Genomic DNA, 23,344 nt, shown 5'->3' with positions numbered 1-23,344 from the left:
GAAGCATGGGCGGTACACCGGCATTCGTGTCCATCTGTACTTTGCTCCCTTTGGCCTGGGGGATAACACACGCTCACCTGGGGGTTCCAGAGTACTCCCAAGGGACAGCCACTACTCTGCAGTACCTGAAGAGAAAATAAGACATGGCCAATGCATGCACCCCCTCTGGGTACAGAAACAGTGTTTAGTTTTGCAGATAAAGTTATGCTCCACAGTGCAAATGGATTTTCTCTCTTCCTTTTTTCAAGCATTGAACTATTTTTGCATTGAACTGATTTGAAATTACACGAGCTTGGATAACGTGAATAATGCATGAGATTTAAGACAAACACATGAAAGGAGCTTATTTTTCATGTCAAACAATTCTTTATTTTTTATGGTACAAATTAAAAGTGACAGATCTGAAGCTGTTAAGAAATACACAAAGTGCAGCTTTACTGACCATACAGATATTGCTCTAGATTAAGTACAGTTTTTGTCAGTTTTTTTTTTTTCATGTTAAGCAACCTGTGCAGATAAATCAGCTTTGGTTTCAAAGTCAGAGTAGTAAGGAGCTTTTAAATATCCAGTTTGTTTTCTTGGTCACAAGTCCACCATATCCACTCCTTTTTTATTTATTCATATTTTTAAACAACACAATACAGTCCATTTTGTACTGCCATCTTTCCCCCTGCATGCTCCATGCACGGAAAAACATCTCTTTGCAGTGCTTCGTAAGTGACCCTGGTGACCATTTTGTAGATTATAGCACATAGGACAAAAAAAAATAGTAACAATAATAATTAATAATAATAGTAGTAATAATATCACTTCTTAACAATTAATAAACAAATGTGCCCCACATAGTCTCAAGTTGGAAACAAGCAAACCACATGACAAAAAGCTCATTACAAAATGTTTTCCAAACAGATTTTACAGTCAAACATTGACATGGAAATCAATTTCCTCTCTTATCTTCTTATTTGAATGTTGGTCAATAACTGGGTACAAGTAGAGTGCTGAGGTAAAACACTGATGAACAGTTTTATTTTTGTATTTTTTTAAAATAGTAACAGTTTAGTATTGCGAGATTGTCAGCAACATTTAGCCATATCTATACAATGTGCATATACCTACATACATTGAGCTTTGGTCCAGCATTGAGAAGACGAGCAAAGGCATTTTACATATTTCTTTTTGGTTATAGCTTGAGTTCTTTGATACGCCTCTACTTGTTCCTTCCTAGCTCCTTTTTGCTTCCTTGTTCTCTTTTTTCTTTTTTTTTTTCTTTTTTGGCTTTTTAAAAATTTTTTTTCAGTAATATTGTAAAGAAATTGGAACCATTTGAATGCATTTTACTTCTTCAACTGTCCAAAATAGCTTTTTAGTGAAAAACATAAAAAGACAAAATTAGAAGAGGAAGTGAACCCTTGGTTCATTATTCAAATAATATTTATATATATATATATATATATATATATAAAGAAAAATGAATTATCAACAAAGTGGAAAACCATTAAACCTTCACATATGACCAAAGAGACTTTTGTTTCATTTGCTGGTAGCAACCTATCTTTTAGTCACATGCAAAATTAAAAGGTATTCAAATGTTATCAGTACATGAAAATTGTTTACAAATGGGAACCAGAAATGTTGCCAGTAACATAACAAAACAAAATATTTATGGCCCTCCCAAAGATGTATGACTCACATATCATTTATCTTCCTAAGAATCTGTTCAGGCACCATTTATGCCTCATAGCAAAAATTTGTGTATAAAAAAATTAATATGAGAAGCATTACAACACTTTATAAATAATTTACAAAACATAATACAAAATTAGAAAACTGTAAAAAAAAACTACTGCACATGAATGATTTTAAGACTGTGGGATGAACATTATTTTTTCTTCTATGCTGGCAATTTATATTTATTTTACATTTTCACTGTCCTAGTTATATCCTTCCGATATGTACTTTGGAACAGAAAAGAGCTTATATAACTGCTGCCAGCATATTTTTAAACATTTAGTATCTTTCATACAGTGTTTAGTTAACTTTTTTTTTTCCTGGGGGATTTTTCTTCACAGAATTTAGAGCAGTCCCTGGGAGAATTGGAAATTTAGTTTTGAGGCAATGAATGGTTGATGGTTTTGTTCCCAGGCTGTTGATGGTGGGGATGGAGTGGGGGAGGGTATGGCCTTAAGGATGACTGAACATGTAATTCTGTATGTGGCATTAATGACTGGGCAATTAGGAGTGTTCTGGAGACATGGGTAGGATTTCAGGAGTAACTGCTTCCAAATATGATTTATTCATCCTTGCTTTCCTGTTGGCTTCTGGATGGAGGTCTGATTGTTATGTAGATTGAACTGTGGTGACAACTTTAGGGCTGATCAATATAGACTACATAGATATTTCTGAGGATTTAGCTGTCTATGGAGAGAGAGGGTATAAAGAAAACCCAGAGGGGCAGATGTTGCTGTGAGACTCTTTAATTTACACGCTCAGCTTGGATAAAGCATCTATTTTGTCCCTCACAATTTGCCAGTGGTTACTGAAGTGATTTTTTCCCCAACTATCATTTATATATCAACAGTTGAAAAAGAGTCAATAACAATTGTCACTCTCCTCATAAACACAAGACCGAAAATATCCTAAACATACCCTGCTAAAGCATAAAGTCTAAAATGCATTTGCTGGACATGAGCTCATCCTGGAGTACTGGATCCTCAGTGTGCTCCAACACTGACCTTTGAGAGTGCTCCCATTTAGAAGCAGTTTCTGGTACAGATGATGGCCTCTGAAATGTTAAAGCTCCCCCAGCCACGTAATAAATACCCCACTTTACAAGGTAAATCTCATTAATAAAATACTGAGGGCCAGATTCAAAGCACAGAGAAATCAATGAAAGTCTTTTTCTTTCACTCAATTTTGGATATAGCCTGGAGTTTTCGATAATCTTTAGTAAGAGAGGTGTTATTTGAAGACTCCAGCACTTCAGGAACTTCCTTCCACATCCTAGGCAGACCACCAAAAATCCAGCATAACCATTTTGAGGTCAAGGAATGCAATCAGGAGTTATACCAGCAGAATTTTACCATCTCTACAGTGAGCTGAACGAATTATATGATGTTATCTTTTGGGAAGACCTCATAAAGATGCAGCTTCTACACTAATGGTGAACTGAATCCCAAAGGCTTGAGCATAACTGAGCAGAAGATGAAGATTGCAGATGACCTTCACAGGATCATCTTGATGGTCTTGATGTGGTCAGACCACACCCCATCAAGAACTGCCATAGCTTTCTTTGCCTCTGAGCCTTGCTATGCTTGTAGGTCCAATGACCACAGTATTTTAGTAGATGCTTGCCCAATCAGAAAAGAAGCCACAGAGATAAACTGTCTTTAAAGAAAAATCAGTTCACCTGAATCATATTGCAGGTGACCTACCTTATATTATCAAGAGATATTCAGTGTTTTTCTCTATGTCCCAATTGTTTTCTCAATTGCTTAGTCTTGCCAGTGGCCACCGCAAACACCTGCAGAAATACATCCTCCTACTAAAGAAGTCAACAGGGCAAGCATCAATATGGCATTAAAAAAAACCAGAAGGAATCAAACACTACCATCAAAATTGTCCATAGTGATGTAATGATCAAAACATCTTCATCACTTCTCAGCCTGTCCATTTGTTTTCATCAGAACATCAAGAAATTTCTTTGGCTTGCAGGCTTTGGAGAGAAATTGCTTCAAATGGAACCATAAGATAGATGCAGTACTGTACCAAGTGTGCAGTTTATATTTATACTACAAAATGAGTTTTGGTAACCTCTCCAGGTTCACGGCCAAAGGACAGAGAAATCTCAAGCTACACATTCGACAAAAAGCACAATGTTCAGTGTGGGCTTGAAAGTCCATCAGATATAATCCTAATCCTTCTTTGTCCTCATTGCATTCCAGCATATAAAAGTGTTCAGATTTCACTTTTTAAAAAAAAAAATCTTCAAACAGTACTGGTTTAGGGGGCTTGGGGAAGGGGTCGGGAATGAGATGGAAGGGAGGAGGCAGCAAATAGAATCAGGAAAAAAAAAACAGAAAAAGAAATGCAAAACAAGACATACACCCTTAGAAGAGAAATACCATACCCCACAAATCACAATAAGAAGTACTTATTTTTGGCACACAAACATCAGGAGGTTTCAAAACTGTTGACTAAAAGAAAAGAAAATGAGGTGACTACTACGGAATGGCTTTGTACACACCTGCAGGGGGTACAAACAAGGGTGAGAGAAATTAATCCTGTATTACTCTTTGCAAAATACAAATGTAAAAATTGGTAACACAATTTTACACTCATGAAAGAGTAGACTAACAATCTAGTTTGCAATGCCATGTTTCTGACTTTGGTTAATAGATTTCATAGTGAATCAGCACTTGATACCTGAAAGGCTACAATCATTCCTCCAGGTGGCAGGCTTGTATTCTCTTTTAAACAGATAAAAGTTTTTTCTTTTTTCTTCCTTTCCTTTTTTTTTGTTTGGTTGCTGTTTGTTTTGTTTTTCCTTAAAATGTATTAATATTTTCATAATATACAGAAAAAATTAAGCAATTATTTGGTTTACTTTAAGTCCATTTAAAAAAACTGGCTTTTTCGGGTTTTTTTGGGAACTAATTCTACTGCACACACTCTAAGTGTTGTGTAATTTTTTTGTTTAAGGTTTTTTTTTAGTTTTTTTTTTTTTTTCTAAATAGGAAAACCCACGGACATTTATAAACTGTTCTGTCCTTCTTGTAGTTTTCTCAGTCTTTTACTTACAAGGGTGATGAATAGGTATTTTCACAGAGTTCAAATGGACACATTTCAGTTGGTGTGGGGTTTTTTTCTTTGTGATTTGGCTTTTTTTGTTTTGCTTTTAGGAGTTTTCTTCCAGAGAGTCTGTTAAAGGCTCCATAGGAACTGCCGTTGCAGGCTCGTGTTGTTTCAAACGTTTAATTGTGTTCTTCAGTGCTTGCCTCTTATTGCAGAACCAAACTCTAACTACTTCCCGGTCATAGTTCAGTTTCTCTGCAATCTCTGTCATTTCTTGCCCAGAGGGATGCGTGTTCTTCTCAAAGTGGGCATTCAAGATTTCAAGGGCTTGTGGCGTGAATGAGGTACGCCTCTTGCGCTTTTTGGATGGTTCACTCCCAATAAACTCGGTAAGGTTCTGCATCCCTGCTCGATGGCGGGCCTCAGCCTCAGCCATCCACCGCTCAAGCACCGGCTTTATCTTCTGGGCACTTTTAGGGGTGATGTCCAGCTTTTCAAACCTGGCAGGATACAAAAGGCCAGGGTTCAGTTTGGCTGTCAGACTGCTAGCTATAGTGTTCTCTTGGGCTTCCTGTGGTAGGAAAAAGTGGCTTCTCAGGATGGTGTGTCTGAGGGAAAATTGAGAAAGAAGAGTCTTACACTGATGCTCTGCCAGGGTGGGACTTCCTGCCTGCCTGACTAATTGACTGGCAGAGGTAATTTACAGTAGATTATGAAAACTGTCAGATAGGTATATCTATACATAGATATAGATATATATATAGCTAGAGATTGAAACTAACACAAAATGAGCACTACAACAAAATTCTAAGTACACTAAATAATACAGGTTAAGAATCACATTTTCATTATTCTGATGATCATCAAAACCCTTGAGACTAAGTCTAATTGCAGGAAATGATATCAAAGGCATTGCTTTTATCATCTTGTCTTTGTGATTAATCCTTTTGTTATCGCTTCCATCCCATGTTATCTAAACATCACAGTTTTAATAATAAAAAACAATGGCAAATACTCATATCTGAATATCAGGTTTCCTTTCCATTTTTCAGCAATTTTCACTGTTTGTAAATTAATGTTATATCCCATTTCTGTATTGGAAAAAAAATTCCCATAGCCACGGTTGTGTTCAGCTGAAACAGCTGGACACTTTGCAATTATCTTGCTGTCTCCACAATGTGCAAAGACAGACTCATGTTTTCCAGATGAAACCCAGCATAACAGTCCACTAATATGCTGTGGCACCAAGCTGAGTTTATTGTGGGATTTCTGCAAACTGTACCAGAATGATATCATTTCCTGTAAATAAGGTCTTCTATATATCATTTTGCCATCAAAAGTCTTTTGCCAAACCAGATTTTACAAGTATTATAAAACATCTGGAAAAGCAGCCACACAAAGCTTTAATCCTTTCAAAAGCAAGCAGAACAGCAGAGTTCACATTTCAAGTCCTATAAGTATTTGTTTCTTTCATTTACTGAGTTTATCCTCTTTTGCTATTAAAAAAGTCTTAAACCAAGTTCTTTGGTGCCATCTATTTGTATTTTCCCACTTTGCTCTGACCACTCTGCACGTTGAGGATGCTGCAGAAAAGCAACGATTACTGGATGTCTCTGCTGTGCTCTCCAGCCCAGGTGGTGCTGAAGCACCACCACCACCACTAACCACAGAGTGCTCTGGAGATGAGAGGAACTGAATCAATCTCTTTATGCCAGGAAACTTGGTGGCTGGAGCTGGACATTTTTAGTGTCTCCATTCGGCATGTGGAGGCAGCAAAAAAATATTCCAGCATGAAACAAAGCACTTCTCACAAAGAATAAGACCAAGAATAATTTCAGATAATGATACGCCAAAGATATTGTAACTAGTGCCTGACATCGTAATGTGGTATTGATTGCAAGATGTCATTCCTTGGTGTCCAATGATATTTCAAGCTGAAGGATATGTTTTAGAATGCATTGTCTTAAATTGAAGAAAATGCTGCTATTTGCATGCAGAACATATCAAGGTGGTATATTGCTCATATGACCTGCATAGGCCACCAGGAGATTCTACTTTTCTTTTTGAGCTGGTTGTTCAAATTGCTTTCCTTACTGCCTCTTCCACTGACCTGCAGCTCATACTGAAACTCCTTTGTTACAACTGAAAAAAAGTTAAATCTACCATTTCTGAGGAACACATGGTGCGACTGAAGCAGCTTAGTGAAAAATGCACAGCCACAGCATGTAATTACACCCCAATACGGTGTCCATCTGAGGTGGGCAAAGGAAATTTAAAAAACCTGTAATCTTGCAAGTATTTGGGACAAGATCTTGCACCCATTCTCATTTTCTGAGCAACTTCCTCCTCCAAGGAGCCCTCTGTAAAAGGTCTCACCATCCCCAGTGCTTTCTCTAAGTGTGAAGTAGATGGAGAAAATGAGAAGACAGTGAACTAGGGAAAAGTAAAGGAAACAGCAATGTCTTCCTTTAAAGCATACCACAATAAACAGCAACTTAAGGCTACAATAAATTTCCAGTTGCTAAAAGCTCCACCAATTTTAGGCACTCTTTACCAACTGACCACAAAGAAATTAAAAAAAGTAATACAAAATCAAAATGAATTCTTAGCAATAGGGAGCAATAGCATTCATATCATTGGCATTGTTTGTTAGTGTTGTTACTGCAGGATGTGTTTGGTATAACGACATACAAGTCTTGAAACAAATTTCCCAGCAGTAGTATCCTTGTATAGACTGAATAAAGGTTATTTTCAACAGGGAGGTATCTTATAAGAAAAAACAGTAGGGGAGACCATAGAAGTGAGAGGATCCTATGGAGCTTTTTGTATTTAACAACAATCAATGGGTTTTATGGAAAATCATTGAGCAAAATGTGAGCTGCAAGCACACTACCCCATACTGATGTTATTTATAACCCTAGTCTTTAACTGCAGGAAAAGTACACTTCCATTCTATGGGGAATACATTAAAAGTATAAAGAGCAGATAAAAAGACAGAGCATTTCATGGATCACCAAGAACAAAATCCACTTAAATGAGCTTAGAGTTGGTTTCTTGGCTTTCATTGATGGAGGGCTATAAGGCATTGCCCAAGAGGAAAAAGCTGTTACCTAAGTGCGTTTGTTACCTCATGCATAAATATAGGATTGCTGTAATACACATACATATATAAAGGTATTTGCTTCTACTTTAACTCTGTCAAGACTGTATTATTATTTCTTATGATTAGGACAGGTTTCGTCTTCTGCTTTGCATACATGGGTTTGTCTGGGTTTATTTCAGTAAATATTTGGGTGATAAAAGATGAATAGCTGCTGGTTTGCAAGATAGCAGGAAAGCTATTTTTTCCCCTTCTGTGTTGCCTAGGTAAATCATCATTAACATCCCCTATGTGAAGTGCTAACCACAGTAATACAGGTTTAACTTAGCAGGGATGCAGCCATGAAATATTTGTTCAGTAACCCTATCTGTAGAAAATGGCACAGTATGAAGAGGGTCAGCTGGTGCTTATTGAGCATCAGCAGGATCTCCAACTCATCTATGGAATTAAGTCTCTATGCCAGGAACATTGTTTCTCACTTGTTTAGAAAATGAGGAATAAAAAAGAAACCAAAATCACACTAAAGATACACAATAAGAACAATTTATGTATCAGATAACAACATTTAAATATCAGGTTAAATAATGCTCTAAAGTTATGAGACTCAAACACAAGCATGCTCCTCAGAAGCTGGATCATTATTAAGGACAAAGAAAGGAGTTTATGATGTAACTTGTTACCTGCAGATGGCAGACTGGCTATAGGCTGGGCCTTCGGTGGCGCTCAGGGCTTGGCCAACTTGAGTCTGTGTCAGGCCAAGGGACAGGCGCCGGATTTTAAAAGCTTTGGCAAATTCTCGTATTTCTTCCAGATTTACCCCATCCACTTCTCCAGTGGCTGTCTGAGGATCTGTTGAGATATTTTTTAAATCATGTCAGTTCTTTGCATCACATATCAGTGGAACAGGCTTACAGCCATTCTCATCACCAAAACTTTAAAGTTCAATTTTTTAATACTGATGCCTTTCTCTTCTTCCCCAAACAGAAACAGACTTGCCTTGTCAGGTGTGTTCAGATTGCTAAGATGCTAACTGGGCTGCAGTTGTCTGCAGGTGGAAGATTTCCAAAAGATATGCCTTTGTTGAACTCCTGACAAAGGCCAGCTCACCTTTTAGGGAGGGTGTGCCTGGGCTCCTTGCTGCCATTTATGCCTTGCAAAGTCTCCTCTGGATTGAGGAGTCATGTTCCCTGTTTTCCCTTTTTATCACATAACGCGATGGTTGGTGTTAATAAATTTATTTCCAGTCTGTGGGGAAGGCTATATATATATATGAGCTGCTTGGATTTTTAACTTGAAATCAAGTCTTTGTACTTTACATAAAGTTAATGCCAAATAAGGAGATTCACAACTATTTCTTCCCTTTTACACAATACCCAACCTAAACTGCCACATGAATGTCCAAATAACCCAGCAAATGAACAAGCCTAAAAAAATTCTGCCTTTAAAACCTCCTTAATTTAATAATTGTCTTTTAAAATATGCCCTTCTGAGAAGCAGCCTTTCAAGCTTTCTTTTCTGCCTCCCATCAGGTAGATAATCAAGGAGCAGCAACACTGGGTTTGGATGGTAATGCTGCGCAGTTTTTTACTTTTACATTAGCCTCTCAGAAGATAATGCTTATGATGCTGTGAGAATAAATCTATCCTTCCTCTCTATAGCAGTGTACTGACACAGAAGCCTTTGTCCCTGAAAGGGCACATAATAAAGCATGTCTACCACAGAAAAGCTCCTTTGGAGCTGGATAACTCGGTCAATTTAGGACTTATCAAGGGAAATGACACAACAGCTGGAGAATGGAACTTCCACCCCTCACCCCCTCCCAAGCTACTGATCCCTGACTAAATGAAAGTGTTTGCCAAGTCAGAGACAGCATGGGACTTGGATGGTAGAAGATTTCAAAGTGTTGTGCAATCCTGCATGTAGTGAAGCCATTCTCCCAGTGAGACATCTCTATTGTTCTTCACCTCATTCCTCAGACCCCGAGGTGAAAAGTTTGCAGTACAATAACCCCTCAATTTCTATAAATGCAAGCAGTTGTCCAAGGACAGTGCTAGACTACATTACCATTCTGAACCTTATATGAGAATGGCTCCTGCTAGTATGGCTCTAGTGAGGGCTTATCAGCATTACAGTAGCAAAGCTTTTATTTTCAGGGGTTTATAAGCTTTGTGTAAAATTTCATAGTGATGGAAACACCCTATGAAAAAATCCTTTTGTCCAGTAATAGACAGAGGGAAAAAGGTTTTCTGATATATAAATTTACCTTGTTGCTTGAGTTTAAGAAGCACAAATGGCAATAATATTTTTAATATTCTTGTGTATGCAACCAGGGACCACATGAACTATGAATACAGATAAACATGCACATAGGCTGAACCTTGTTTCAACGATACTCCACACTCAGAATCATCTCAGCTGTTCTCACTGCTGTACTTGTGGTCACCTGCACACCCATGCACTCAGTACAAAGCTAGGGTGCATATCGTTTGATTTAGGAGTAAGTGCTTTGACAGTGGCCACTGAAGTTTATAAGTAAACTAAAGTAATTGCCTTTAGAAGCATGGAATTTTCCTGCTTACACCATATCATCTATCTAGCATACCAGTTCTGAATTTCAGAGACACAGAATGGAGCTGCAGACTGATCTGACTTTAGGTCTCTTTACTAAATATCATAAATGATACTGGCCTCAAAAACTCCCCTGAGCAAAGTACACTAAAATGGTCACTTTCCTCACCTCTCTCCTTCTGTTTATTTAAGGCTTCTGACTAAGGGTGTTAGGAATGTAACAAAGGATAATTCAGTTGCCAGAGAACTTCTACAGTTGCAAGCTATGGCACCTGTAATCCTCCCCAACTCCTGTTGGGAATAAAAAGGGAAGTGAGAAAATGAATTGTAGAGAAATTATAGAGAAATTCTGCCAAGTTCTGCTGGATCTAGAATGATCTGACATTGTTGCAACAGTGAGCATCATGGAAAGACTGTTCCTGCCTGCGGCACTTGGATGAGGGAAATATTAGGCTGAGCTCTCCTTGAGATGAGAAAAAAAATCTGTGATGCCCTTCAGTAATATGGGAATATAGTATACAGTGGAATATCTGTTGAGTCCTAAAGGCTTCATTCTCTCATAGCATCTTTGGCAACAGGAAAGTACTCACAGATGGACTGAAACAATGAAATGTTTTGTCTTGAACTAGCATTTGTGTGAAATTGGAATCACTTCTACTTTGGATGTGATTCAAAGCCCTTTGAAATCCACGGATCTTGTCTTCTGTCACCTCCCTAAAACACAAATAGTGCTATGAAGACCATTCTATTGGCACCATCATTTGTCTGTTTTACACTAGTGCATTAAAATGTCATCAATACAGTCTTAGACTGTGTGGTCTAAACATGCATATTCATAAACATATTCAAAGAGTTATGGACTTTGTTTTAACAAGTTCTGAGCTTTCAAAACAGTTGAACATATAATGCACTTCACATTTCAGGAGGAGTAGCTTATTGAAGACAGTAAATAAGTGCACTCTTTTTCAATTAAGTGGATATCCCAGGGAAGGCTGCCCAGTGACAACAGGTAAACAGAGAACACCAAACCCATTGAGTGTTTGGGATCTATGGTAATGGATTTCAAGACTCCATGTTTTCATGGAGTCTGAGAAAACAGAGGCTGCTTGTGAAACTACTGGGTGCTGGAGAAAGGTCAGAGGGTTGTCTTGGATCATTTCAGAGGATATGGGTGCATATAACAAAAAGGAAGACAGCTAAAATTCCACCAGCCATCCTGGTGGATGGGGAAGACAGATGAGCGGTATGGGAGAAATTAAATTCACAGACCCTCCTGCATAGAAATCTGGTTTTTTTTCCTACTGAAGGGAATACTTCTACCACCTTTGAATTCTTCTGAAAATCCTGTGTGAGTTTGTTGAGTGAAAATATGCTGTGATTTTAATAGTTAGGGGAAAGAGCTGCTACAGAGAAATCAATGCACCCCTAAGGAGAAACCAAATTTCTGTTGCACAGAGTTCTGCCATAAGAGGGATTACAGGGGGATGATTTCCCCAGTCAGAGAGGAGGAGAAATAGCTGGCTGAGGAGGTCCAATGGAAAGTAAATTGGATAAGAAAGGCAGGACAAAACATTGATAATGGAAAATGGAGTGGAGCTCAGGGGAAAAAAAAGAATAATAATTTGTTTATGGGAGGCATTTTAATTTCATAGTAACAGATGACAGTAAAATGAATTTGGGAGGAAGAAAGGAATGTCATGGAGACACAAGTCTCAGAGCACAAGGGGAAACCAGTGATTTCCACAAAGAGAACATACGGTGGAAAAGTTAAAGAAATGAGCAGAGGGATGCATTTCAGAAGAGGAAAATGAAATGGAAAAAAATGGAGGAATAAAGATGTAGAATTGAATGAAGAGAAAATAAAGAAGACAAAAGAGAATACAAATAGGATTAAACACTACAAAGAAATCATACAGAAGGGACAGGAAAGTTGAGATCAAACTTGCAGTCCTTGCTTAGACAGAACTTATTTAAAAATATTTCTTATTTGGAAATAACTCTTACGCTTTGTCTCCAAAATAATTATCACTTGTTACTTCTTAGGGATGAAGGGATGATAATGAGAGAAAAAGGAAAAGCTATAAAGAAGACAACAACATAAAGGGGGAAAAAAGAAATAAAAAAAGAAAGAGAAATCAAAAACAAAAAGTAAGGAAACTTATTTGAAATTAGGAAACATGTAAAAGAAAAAAAAGGAAAATCATATAGAAAATATTACTAGAATGAAGACTAAAAGTAATAAATCCAAGGAACATGGGTTTATTTCATAAATAAACCTAGTACAGTTAATAGAGTTCTTATGACTTTCTCCTTGTACTTCAATAATTTCTCTGATATGAAGCAATGTCTTGTGGAAGAGTTACTCTCTTTGCAGTCAGTGTGCAGAAGCTTGCTCCAAATAATTATCTGCTGAAGTTTGGATGCTCTACGCAATTTTATTAACTGAACAAGTGGCTAAATGTGACTAGTTTTACATAAACTTTACTATATTTAGCAAATACTTCTGCTCTATAGCAAATCTCTGCCAAGGTACTCAGCTCCAGGACCTGTGCCAGAGGTCTGGACTACAGTTTTGTAAGGAATTAGGAAAGGAGAGCAATATTCCTACCTCAGGAGGAATAAAGAAATCAAAGATAGATTCAGGAGGCCACAAGTTGTTTCTTGCCCTCATGCATAAGGACTTCTCTCAGAAACACCGACCTGTTTTGTTGTTTTTGTTGGGTTATTTCCAAATAAAAAATTGGAGTTATTTCCAAATAAGAAATACTTTAAAATAAGTTCTGTTTAAGCAAGGACTGCAAGATTCATCTCAACTCTTTCTGTCCCTTCTGTATGATTTCTTTGTACTGTCTAATCCTATTTGTATTCTCTTTTGTCTTCTTTATTTTCTCTTCATTCAATTCTACATCTTTATTCCTCCATTTTTTTCCATTTCATTTTCCTCTTCTGAAATGCATCCCTCTGCTCATTTCTTTAACTTTTCCACCGTATGTTCTCTTTGTGGAAACATTGCCTGTCTCATCCCACTAAAAGACTTTAAATAGACTTTCAGACACTGCATTTCAATTGTAGGCCTTTCATACAAAGGTCTGCAGCCAGTGTGGGACCTGGGATGCTAAGAAGGCCACAGGCTTCACAGAGAGGTGCTCCTGCCCTTCAGTGATCTGTATCTGGAAACCAAAAAGATTCTGTAAAGAAGCAAAACAAGGATGACTTTCTATCTACATTCTCATATGCAGCCATGGTTTTGTGTAAATGGCTTTTCAGTCACATGAAACAATTTTCAAACTCATGAAGGTCATTTAATATTATTTATCCAAACAGTATCTATCACTGGTTTATCACTGAGAAGGAAAAGCTATAAAGGATCCCCTCTGATTTTTCATGTTTCATTGCACAGATGGTTTGATCTTTCCTTACTAAACTGACCATATTTTCCTCTTTCTTGTAAGCTCTTTCCACGTTACTAGAAGACAGTAGGTAGTTCTGTTGTGCCCTGCAACACTATTCCTGATGTGGCAGCTCAAGCAGGCTTAGGCATACAGTGCTAGCTCCAGATTGTGGTAGCTACATGCTCTCAGGAGTATGCTGGATTGCCTTTAGGGATAATTGGGATGATTGGTTTGCTTCTATCTATGTAATGTTACTATGTAAATGGCAGAAGTGAGTTGATCTGCCCCTCATGCTACTCATTCTGTTAGTCTTGAACATCAGAGACTGAATGAAGCTGGAAGCATAAACTCAAAACAGTTCCACAAGTTCTTTATTTATGTTTAATGTGGAATTTTGTTCAGGAGATCCCTATCAATAACATTTTCTTTTGGAAAATTTGAGTTAACTTCCAAGTGCAGCTCCTTGGAAAAAAATGAAGCAAAAAATGCTTGCAAAAAATAAAGCTATAAGAACACCCTTAGAGATGCACAAATTAACATTCAGAAGTTACAAAATACTGGAGTTACAGCATCCCACAACACAGTGTACCATAGTCTTTGAGCCCTGGATTATCAGTTCTTTTTCATGTGCCTCATTCAGTGCACAGGATGAACTGTCCTTCATTACAGACAAACTGATTGATGTATTGCCTTTTTACTTGCTCAGTGTGTGGCCCCAGACCTCTATTAAAGCTCTTCACTAAAGACATCTCCTCTTGAGCTCTTCTGGTTTCTTTAAAACCTTAATTTATTTTCTTGTGTTTCTACAAGATGAGGGTCTTCCCCTTCTCATTCACAGAGAAGTGGACAGATATTAAGGGAAGAAGCAGTTTTGGGTACCCAGTCTAGGTCAAGTAGGAAATGATTTTTTAGACTGTCTGTAAATGGTTCTTGATACAGTCCCACTATGAAAGTGCACTTAAAATTGCAACTATGAGTACCGGGTTCTTCTGTAAATTAAAGTCCGGAGTCTCAAGCTGGATATTGAGGGAGCACTTGTGAAAAATCCCTTTTAAGTGATTTGTCTGCCTTGCACTTGAGTTACATAGCAGACAGAAGGCTTCAGCTCCTCAGTCCTCTACTGCCTCAGGCAAGACCATCCTTCACTCCTCTACAGCTTCCTACCTCAAATGTTACACAAACTGGGGAACAGATTAGTCAGGTAAACCGGGGAACAACAGCGCACCTGTTGTGTAAGTGATTCTGATACATCCCTAGGACAATTCCCCTGGGAATGCACTGAGAGAAGGATGAGGAAAAAAAAAATCATGATCAAATGATTTTAATCACAACAGTATATTGTTATAATGAAATACATGTTCTAAGAGTAATTGCATACAGTTGAACAAACAGCTATTTTTCAAGTATTTTCTAAGTTTGGATGGATTTATCCTGTAATCTTAAAAAAGCTCCTTCCATGTTGCCTTTATTTTGAATAAGAATGTCCAAATGAGTAGCTATTCTAGACTAGCTGTTGAAAAATACTCTGAACCAGGTATTTTACTCAATTTGCCCACATGGACTAGAGGTATATTTTATGTATTTGTAATGTAAAACCTCTTGTCTTCCTTCTACAAGCATGTCTACATGAGAAAATTTACTAGTGACAGTGCAATAGCATTATAATTATATCTATATCTATATGCAGATATTTTCATTCCAGAACAAAAGTATTCCCACTGGGAGTTACATCAGCATAATTTTACCACTATAGCTCTACTAGTAATTTCCCCATGTAAGTGATTTCTGAAATAATTTAACCAAGATTTTTTCACATCTTTCCTTGCACGACAGTTTCTCCAAGCTCCTCATAAGCTTGTATCAGTCATATATTTTTCACTACCAATATGTCATAAGCTATAGTGTTTGATTACTTAGAATATGTACATGGAGTATTATAGAAAAAGGTCATACAAATCAATTTTATTTTTGCAGATGTGCAAAAACTGTTAGTGCTTCTTATGTATACTGTCAGCCTGTGGTTTTTGCTATGTGAAGACCAAGTTAATGCTGATAAGGTAATAGCAAAGACTCTCAACTGTGCAATCTGGAAGAAAGTGCTGTTCAGGTCAGCTGTTATAATTCTAACACTGGAACTCAGTTATTTCACTGCAGTGTACTTCTCCCTTCTCCCCATCATGTTCCAGTTCATTCTTGTTTAAGTGCTGCAAGCTTTTTTGGCAAGAAAATCTCTCACTCTGGATTTGTGCAATATTAGGCTTTATAAAATGGTTTGCTATATCAACCAAGCAAAGAAACAAGCAGCTTAACCAAAAGTAGGACTACCTTTTTGCCAACCAAATTCTGAGAAATGTAATCCATTATATTGACTGATTCAAAAACTTCTAACTTCCAAAAAGCTTAAACTACATTTCAGTTATAACAATTGTCCTCATGAGTCAATTAATGGCTGCTCCTATTTTTATGACCATTTTCAACATTGATTAAATTTCTCAAGGCATGTTTACCTTAAGCCCCATCCATGAAAACACTTAGTAATTCTCACTGGTGAGAGTCAGCTATTTTGCAATATACAATCTACTATATTTAAAAAAAAAACAAAAACAAAAGGAGGGAAAAGAGATTGGAAAACTCAGCAGCGAGGAGAACAAACAGAAGGAAGAATTAAGGAAAGCCAGGGAGCAATACTTACTGCTGACTAACTGGCCAACACTCAAAGCTGAAGAGGAGGAGGATGAGGAGGAAGAAGAGGAAGCCTGACGCACTGGGCTTTGAGACATAGATGCTTGACTGTGAGCCAAATGTAGGAGATTGGATTGTGAAGCTGCTTGTCCCACTTGCGTCTGGGAAGGCTGATGGAGCTACATGTTAAAATGTAAAAATAGGTATTTAGAAAGTGAAGCAGTAATAGGAAACTTGCAATGCACCATCACACCCATCTACTTCTGGGGAGCAAATCACATAGGAGTATTAAATACCATGGGCTTTATTCAAGTGACAATGCTGCAGCAATCTGAGGTGTTTAGAATATTGTCTAATTAGAAGGTAAATACTTTTTTTGAAATGGGTGATAAGAGACCTATGACATTTACAGCAGGATTCTGATTTATTAAATACATATCCTTACCTGTTTTCTGTCTCCTGAAACCAGAATTTTGTTCCCTACATGGATTCTCATAGAAATCAGGATTGTTTCACAGAGGTCCTTTCATACTGCAGGATCAGTGCCAAGAAGAGTGGGAATGGGGAAGAGCATATAAACTGAACCAAAATCCCTTTTCTACAGGAATCAGTGATTTGTTTTATGACATCATACCTGGCAAACAAGCAAAAATCATGGGAACGGATATGTTGTCTTTGACTAAAAGACCCACAAAAACTTCTGAGCTCCATCCACATCAAGATTGTATCCACTAAGACACATTAAAAGGCTAGTAAGTATGGTAGATGCAAATGATACCTGAATTGACTTTCTAAATTTTTAAAATAAATATTACAAGAGTGTAGTCTTTGTTTGTTTACTAGGGGAATGGAAAGAACCATCAATCCATTCTGCCTATAATAGGATTTCATGTGGCGTTGAAATCTAGGAACATTCTCTGGTACCGATTTTCACATAAAACTCTCAGAAAATTCAAAGGGCAGTCTCTCTACAAAATAAAGGCACACAATGGACTGTACAGTTTTGAATTGGATTCTAGTAGTCCAGTACAGTCTTTTCAGAGCATAAGAATATAGTAATACAGGTCTGATACACTCTGGTGACTGCTGTTTAATATACCTTTATTTTATGTTGATTCTTGATATTGATCAAAGAAGATTGTAAACATATTCTAAAAAGGCTTCACTTCATTGCAGCTGTTATCTGCATTTTCTACAAGGGAAAAGATAAAGGTCTATGTGGCCTTACTTGAAGTCAGTAATTAAAATCTATTTCTTGAATGCCAAGGAGTATGAGGTTTTCTTTTTTGATATCTAACAAAAAAAATGACTTTAGAAAAGGAGCTACATTCATTAGTAACACTCAAATTATATGTATTATCCTCCCAGCACAACACAGAAATGTCTGATGCTACATAGACAACAAATTGTATAAAACTGTAGATAAAGGTTCACTGTTCACACTGTTCACATTCAAGATGACACTTTTTGTGGAATATATATGAACTATTTTAATGACAATATTCCTGTTAGAGTCTGTTAAGAATGGAAAAAAATTCAACTTATTTCTCTACCTTCTACATGGAATAATATAACAGAAAATGAAGGAAGAAACTTTGATTTAACCTTTAATAAATATTAAAGTTATATAATTAAGTATAATTATTTTATACTATATTTATAAGTATAATTATTTTATACTTAAAATTTGTATACTTATATATAATTATTTATCTGGCCAGTTTTAGTGTATTCTGATTTCCTTGTGGATTAATAAAAAGAGCATTTTGTTATATCTAGGATTTTTTTTCTCAAGTACATTTAAAAATATAACTGGCACTTTATCAAGGGGATAACAGTTGAGAAGCTGATTAAAAAGCTCCCAGTTTTCAAACTCATGCAAGGAGTGAGCATCTTAAAAAAATTCCCTAGCAGCTGGATTTTATCTATAGAGAATTCCCAACTCAGATAGTATTTTTATAATATCTTCTCTTAGGGAAACATCCCACTATAAGGGCTGGCCTCTTCTGAACACTGAAGAAGTGGACTGCCTGCCCATGCATCATATTCACATCACATCCAGACTGCAGCTTTCAGAAACAGGCAGGTGTTTGGTGTCTGGGTCTGTTGTCTGAGGGAATCTCTGGCAAAACTAAGGATGTCAGCACAGGCAAGGGAAGATAAGTACTGTATTTACATGAGTTAGACGCTTTCACACTATGTGGAACAGTCTAAGAGATGCTAGTGCTTATCTGCAAGGATGGAAGAACAAATGCAGCAGCTATCTTTAAAGAGAAAGATCTGCAAAATTATAGTCCAGTCAACTAAACTTCAACCATAGAAAAGTACTGAAGAAAATAATCAAACAATTTGTAAGCACTTGCAAGAGAACAAGGTAGTGACAGACAACTTGGATTGCTAGAAACAAACTGTGTCAAACCAATCTGATCTCCCTCTAAGACAGGGTAATTGGCCTTGTGGACAGGGAAAAAGCAGTAGGTGGTTTGACTTTACAAGTGTCTTGACACTCCCTCATGTGACATTCTTTATAATCTAAGAAAGCATAGTTTAGGTGAAATTGCTGCAGAATGAATGCCAAAGTATTTGGAAAGCAAAACTGAGGATGAAGTATCTGTGGAAAAATGCGCACATACATGGTGCTTCACAGAAATCTGTCCTCATTCTACACTACTCAATATTTTCTTAATGACCTCGATGACGGAGCAGAGAATACCTTTACTAAATATACATGCTGATGACATGCCGGGGGAAAATTTTGACAGGCTGGATTAGAGGATTAGGAATCAAAATGCTTCTGTGCTTTGAACATACTGGCTGCAAACCTGTGGTGTTGCAAAAGCGAAGTAAAGGCAGTTCCCGTACCAAACCATGTTAGTGGGAGTGATGTCTGCAGTGCTTGTGAAGGGCATCTTTTCTGCTGAGCTCTGGAAAGACCTCGTAGAGCAGGGTGCCACAGTTAGGTTCTAGAATGCATTAAAATCTGGACCAACTGGAGTTAAATAACTAGAATGGATGAAAGCCTGGGAGTTTACTGAGGCCTATGAAGGAACCTGTAATTAGCTGGTCATGTTTAATATAAACGAGGGAAGACCAAGTGGAATATGATACCTGATTTAAATATAGGCATAGCTAATGAAAAAAGGACATAATTATTCTGTCCTTTATTCATCTTATAATGGGCCTAGTTCTCTGGAAGGTTCAAATTAGATGTTGGGAAAAGCTATCTAATGTGGCAGTGAAACACTGACATAGATTACTGGTGGAATCTGTGGGTTTCTATGACAGTAGTGAGGACCAAATTAACTAAAAACCGGAATAGCTACTCCACCTGTGAATAGCAGGTTGGACTGCTGAACCTTGACCTTCCACCCATAATTTTTTTAATGCTTCTACACCATTTCCATCAGTATTTCTCAGGGAGAAAGCAAATCCAACATTTTCCAGCTATGTTACAACATACAGTCACTTAACAGTTCAACCACTGAGCACTTGCACAGTAAAACTGACACCTCCAGGAAGCTCTAGAATGAGAGGGCACTCTGCATTTTTCAGCTCTGCATCAAGGCATGCACAAAGTCAAAGTCACTATGCAGCATGTACACAATATGATGGTTGAGTCTAGAAAGTGTTTGAGTCTCTGCACGTTTTGTACTGTGCATATATTTTTAAAGTAACTGGAATACCCCAAAGCTTGGCAACTTTCTTGTTGAAGGTCCAGAAATATTTAAACAAATATAAGAAATTCTCATAATTTAGCTGGGCACAAAGGAGTATGGCTAGTGAAGTTTGGATTCACAGTAACCTTAGGTAAAGTTACAGCAATATATAAGAGATGTTTAGAGGTTGGTTTCTAACTCACTGCTTGCGAGGGAGAAGCGAGCAATGGGGTTGAAGAGGCTGAGGAATCACCTTAAGACCTCAGCAAAGACTGAGGGAGGATTCCATGTTTAACTCCCTACATAATTTCCAGCATACCCTCTGCTTTACAGCAGATGATGTTAAGCTGTAAATGTCCTGCTTAAAAAACAATGATTGTTATCTACGGCATGAAATTGCATTAAAATACTCTCTATTTTCATACACTATAATTTCCACTCCAGAAATAGCCTTAAGGAGAGACAACGATTAGATTATGAATTAGATTCTAGATGACAGAATCCATTTGTACTTACAATACCTGACTTTTCTCAATTTTGGACACGTATGTATGATATGAATTATATTTATGACTGTTGTGCATTTTCCATCCAAAGACAGAAGGAGGCACAGGAATTACAGAAACAGTTGCTGCATGCGCCATTCTTTGTAAATGGATATAGTAGACATGCCAGAATGATGACTGTATGGACCCATGATTCGTATCTGGCAGGAATATGTGTATGCACACTACAGCTAGAGGGATGAAGGGAATATGAGAAGGGAAAAGTGCATCATAATACTTTATAAGAATAAACTGAAAACTGCAAAGGGCTTTATTTATATTTCTTTACTGTCAACAGTGAAGATAGTATTGACTGATAAATGCAGAGGTAAAGAATTAGGTCTGTAAGACTAAATTTTGTTCTTAAATTATGTATGTAGGGTATTCCTATGCTTGGGATGTTCTGTGTTAAAGGTCTTATGACATCAGGGATGTTGTTCTCTGCATCCAGAAAGCTGCATAAAAGTGAAAGGGTAACCAGGTATTTAAACCAGCATAAAATAAGGAAAGAGAAAGAAACTAAGTGGAAATCTAGAAAATTTTGGACAGAATATTGCCTTGTATCATAACAGAGCTGCTACTTGGTTTTACAGAGAGTCTGGACAAACAGCAAGGGCAAAATATGGACTTAATGGAAAGGAGAAGAAAAGAATGAACTTAAATTGCAGTAAGGGAAGCTAGGGTCAGGCATCAGGATGACCTTTTAGAGTGTTAAGGAAAAGTGCCTAGGTTGCCTAGGGATGTCAGAAAATCTCCATCACTGAAGATTTTAAAGAACAAGCTAGATAAACATCTGCCAAGAATGATATAGGGACAACTGATCCTGCCTGGTGGGAGGAGACAAACTACATGACCTCTTCAGGTCCTTTCCAGTGCTATTTTTCTATGATGCAGTGAAAAGGAAATCCGAGAGATGAGGAAACACAACAAATTGGAGAAGACAGAAGTGAAATAGACAAGTATAACAAAAGGGGCAGAAGAGATGAAACTAAAAGGAGTGGTACAAAGAGCAAGAAATGCATCTTAAGCAATCCCCTTTATGTTGAAGATTTTCAATTTTTTTCTGATGTCAGCTAGTTCATCCTGGGAAATATGGACATTAGCTCTTACAAAGCATGGAAGGTCTGAAAAAATAAATATAATAAATATCTTGATATAAAAAGACATTCCCAAACACTTTGAAATTGCATGATAATGCCTTAAAGTAGTAGTAGTAGTAGTTTAAGTGTTTCATGCTTCTATTTTTCTTGCAAATGGAGTTCTCTGCTCTGTATACATTTTCTAAAATACATTTGATTTTGAGAAAGAATAATGGCATGCTGAGGACACCACATGATTCAAGAGCACAATGGTAGATGAAGTCTGTTTTTAAACCTACTCATACTGCATGAGCAGGCATGGTGTTTCCTTAAATCTCCTAGCAATCTTCCAAACTTGGAAAGAACAAGTTAATAAACATACCCCCATCCTTCATGCCAAATCCCTTCCACAGTCAGTTGACTGTGCCACAGTATGTCACAAATACTGTACCCCCTCACCCTAATTTAGGTTACTCAAATATGAGTTTCCAAATATGAAAGATATTTGATACCTAATAAGCATTCTCTCTCCCAGTACAGTACAATATAGTATAGTACATATAATATAAAAGGTGTTTGTACATACTCTTAGACTGAAAGAACAGCTACCTTTGGAAACTAATGTAGAAAATATCCCTAGGCTCACACTGGCTGTGTACGTACTCTGCCCAAAATGAAAACTGCTGTGGACATAACTGGGGGCAGGTTTTTGACACCATCTGCTGAAGTTCTTTCAAAGCCTTTCTATTGAATGACAACTACTTTCAAAGCACACTGTAATTGAAGGTCTATCAACTTGTTAAATGAGTTTGGGAATATAGCTGGACATCAGTAGAAGATTTAATTCTATATGCAAATCAGGTGCATAAGTAATTTTTTTATCTCTGTCAGGAAGGATATAATGTCAATATAACAACAATATTATTTGCAATACATTAATCACTAATTATAACTATAATAATGAATTAGATTATAATTATATTTATCACTTAATAATGTTAATTAATAAAATTTATAATGTAAATATTACAATAGTATTATAGTAACTGTTTTAAATGTGTAAGTGCATAATTCAAAGGTAACCCTCATATTCCCACAGTGAACAGCACTGCATGCTTTCTGTGCCTCAGTTGCTTAGAATGACAGGTAATGTAGTGACATCATCCTATTCCCAATGGTTTGGCACAGTTATATCAACTCTTTTTGAGATATCCTTCTCCTACAGCTGCTGATGCCACAAAGAAAACTGGTCAGGAAAAGATGGAAGTTACAAGTCAAGTGTCATGCTGTGGCATGGAAAGTCTGATGTAGTCCCTTGTAGTAGTAAGTAGTCTAGTAATCTTGACTTTCAAAATTCTAGCAATTTATCCACAGATGAAATAGAATTATGCAATGATGACGGTAAAGGAAAAGAGAAAGAAGCAAGAAAAATTGTCACCCTCATCACTGAAAGTCATATAAGAAGCAAAAGAAAAACAAAGTCAGATTGAGACAACACAGTTTAGTGACTATATTGAAACAGAGAAAGAAG

General features: G+C 37.1%; 1 protein-coding gene across 3 annotated transcripts in view; it reads right to left on the bottom strand.

The window, feature by feature from the left end:
• Positions 1–4,894: 4,894 nt before the first annotated feature.
• Positions 4,895–23,344, bottom strand: part of POU6F2 (POU class 6 homeobox 2) — a 309,043-nt gene continuing 290,593 nt past the window's right edge. For 2 of the 3 annotated variants that reach the window (XM_039715136.1, XM_039715137.1), the window contains exons 8-10: positions 16,544–16,712; positions 8,572–8,740; positions 4,895–5,399 (exon numbers count right to left, since the gene is read on the bottom strand). In XM_039715136.1, coding sequence (XP_039571070.1) covers positions 4,895–5,399; positions 8,572–8,740; positions 16,544–16,712 — 843 coding nt within the window. The remainder of the gene's footprint in view (positions 5,400–8,571; positions 8,741–16,543; positions 16,713–23,344) is intronic. The other variant, XM_039715138.1, reaches the window with a different exon arrangement.

The sequence above is a fragment of the Passer montanus genome, unplaced genomic scaffold (assembly GCF_014805655.1).
Source record: "Passer montanus isolate IOZ18808 unplaced genomic scaffold, ASM1480565v1 scaffold32, whole genome shotgun sequence".
NCBI lineage: Eukaryota > Metazoa > Chordata > Aves > Passeriformes > Passeridae > Passer > Passer montanus.
This window is presented reverse-complemented; position numbering and strand designations above follow the sequence as displayed.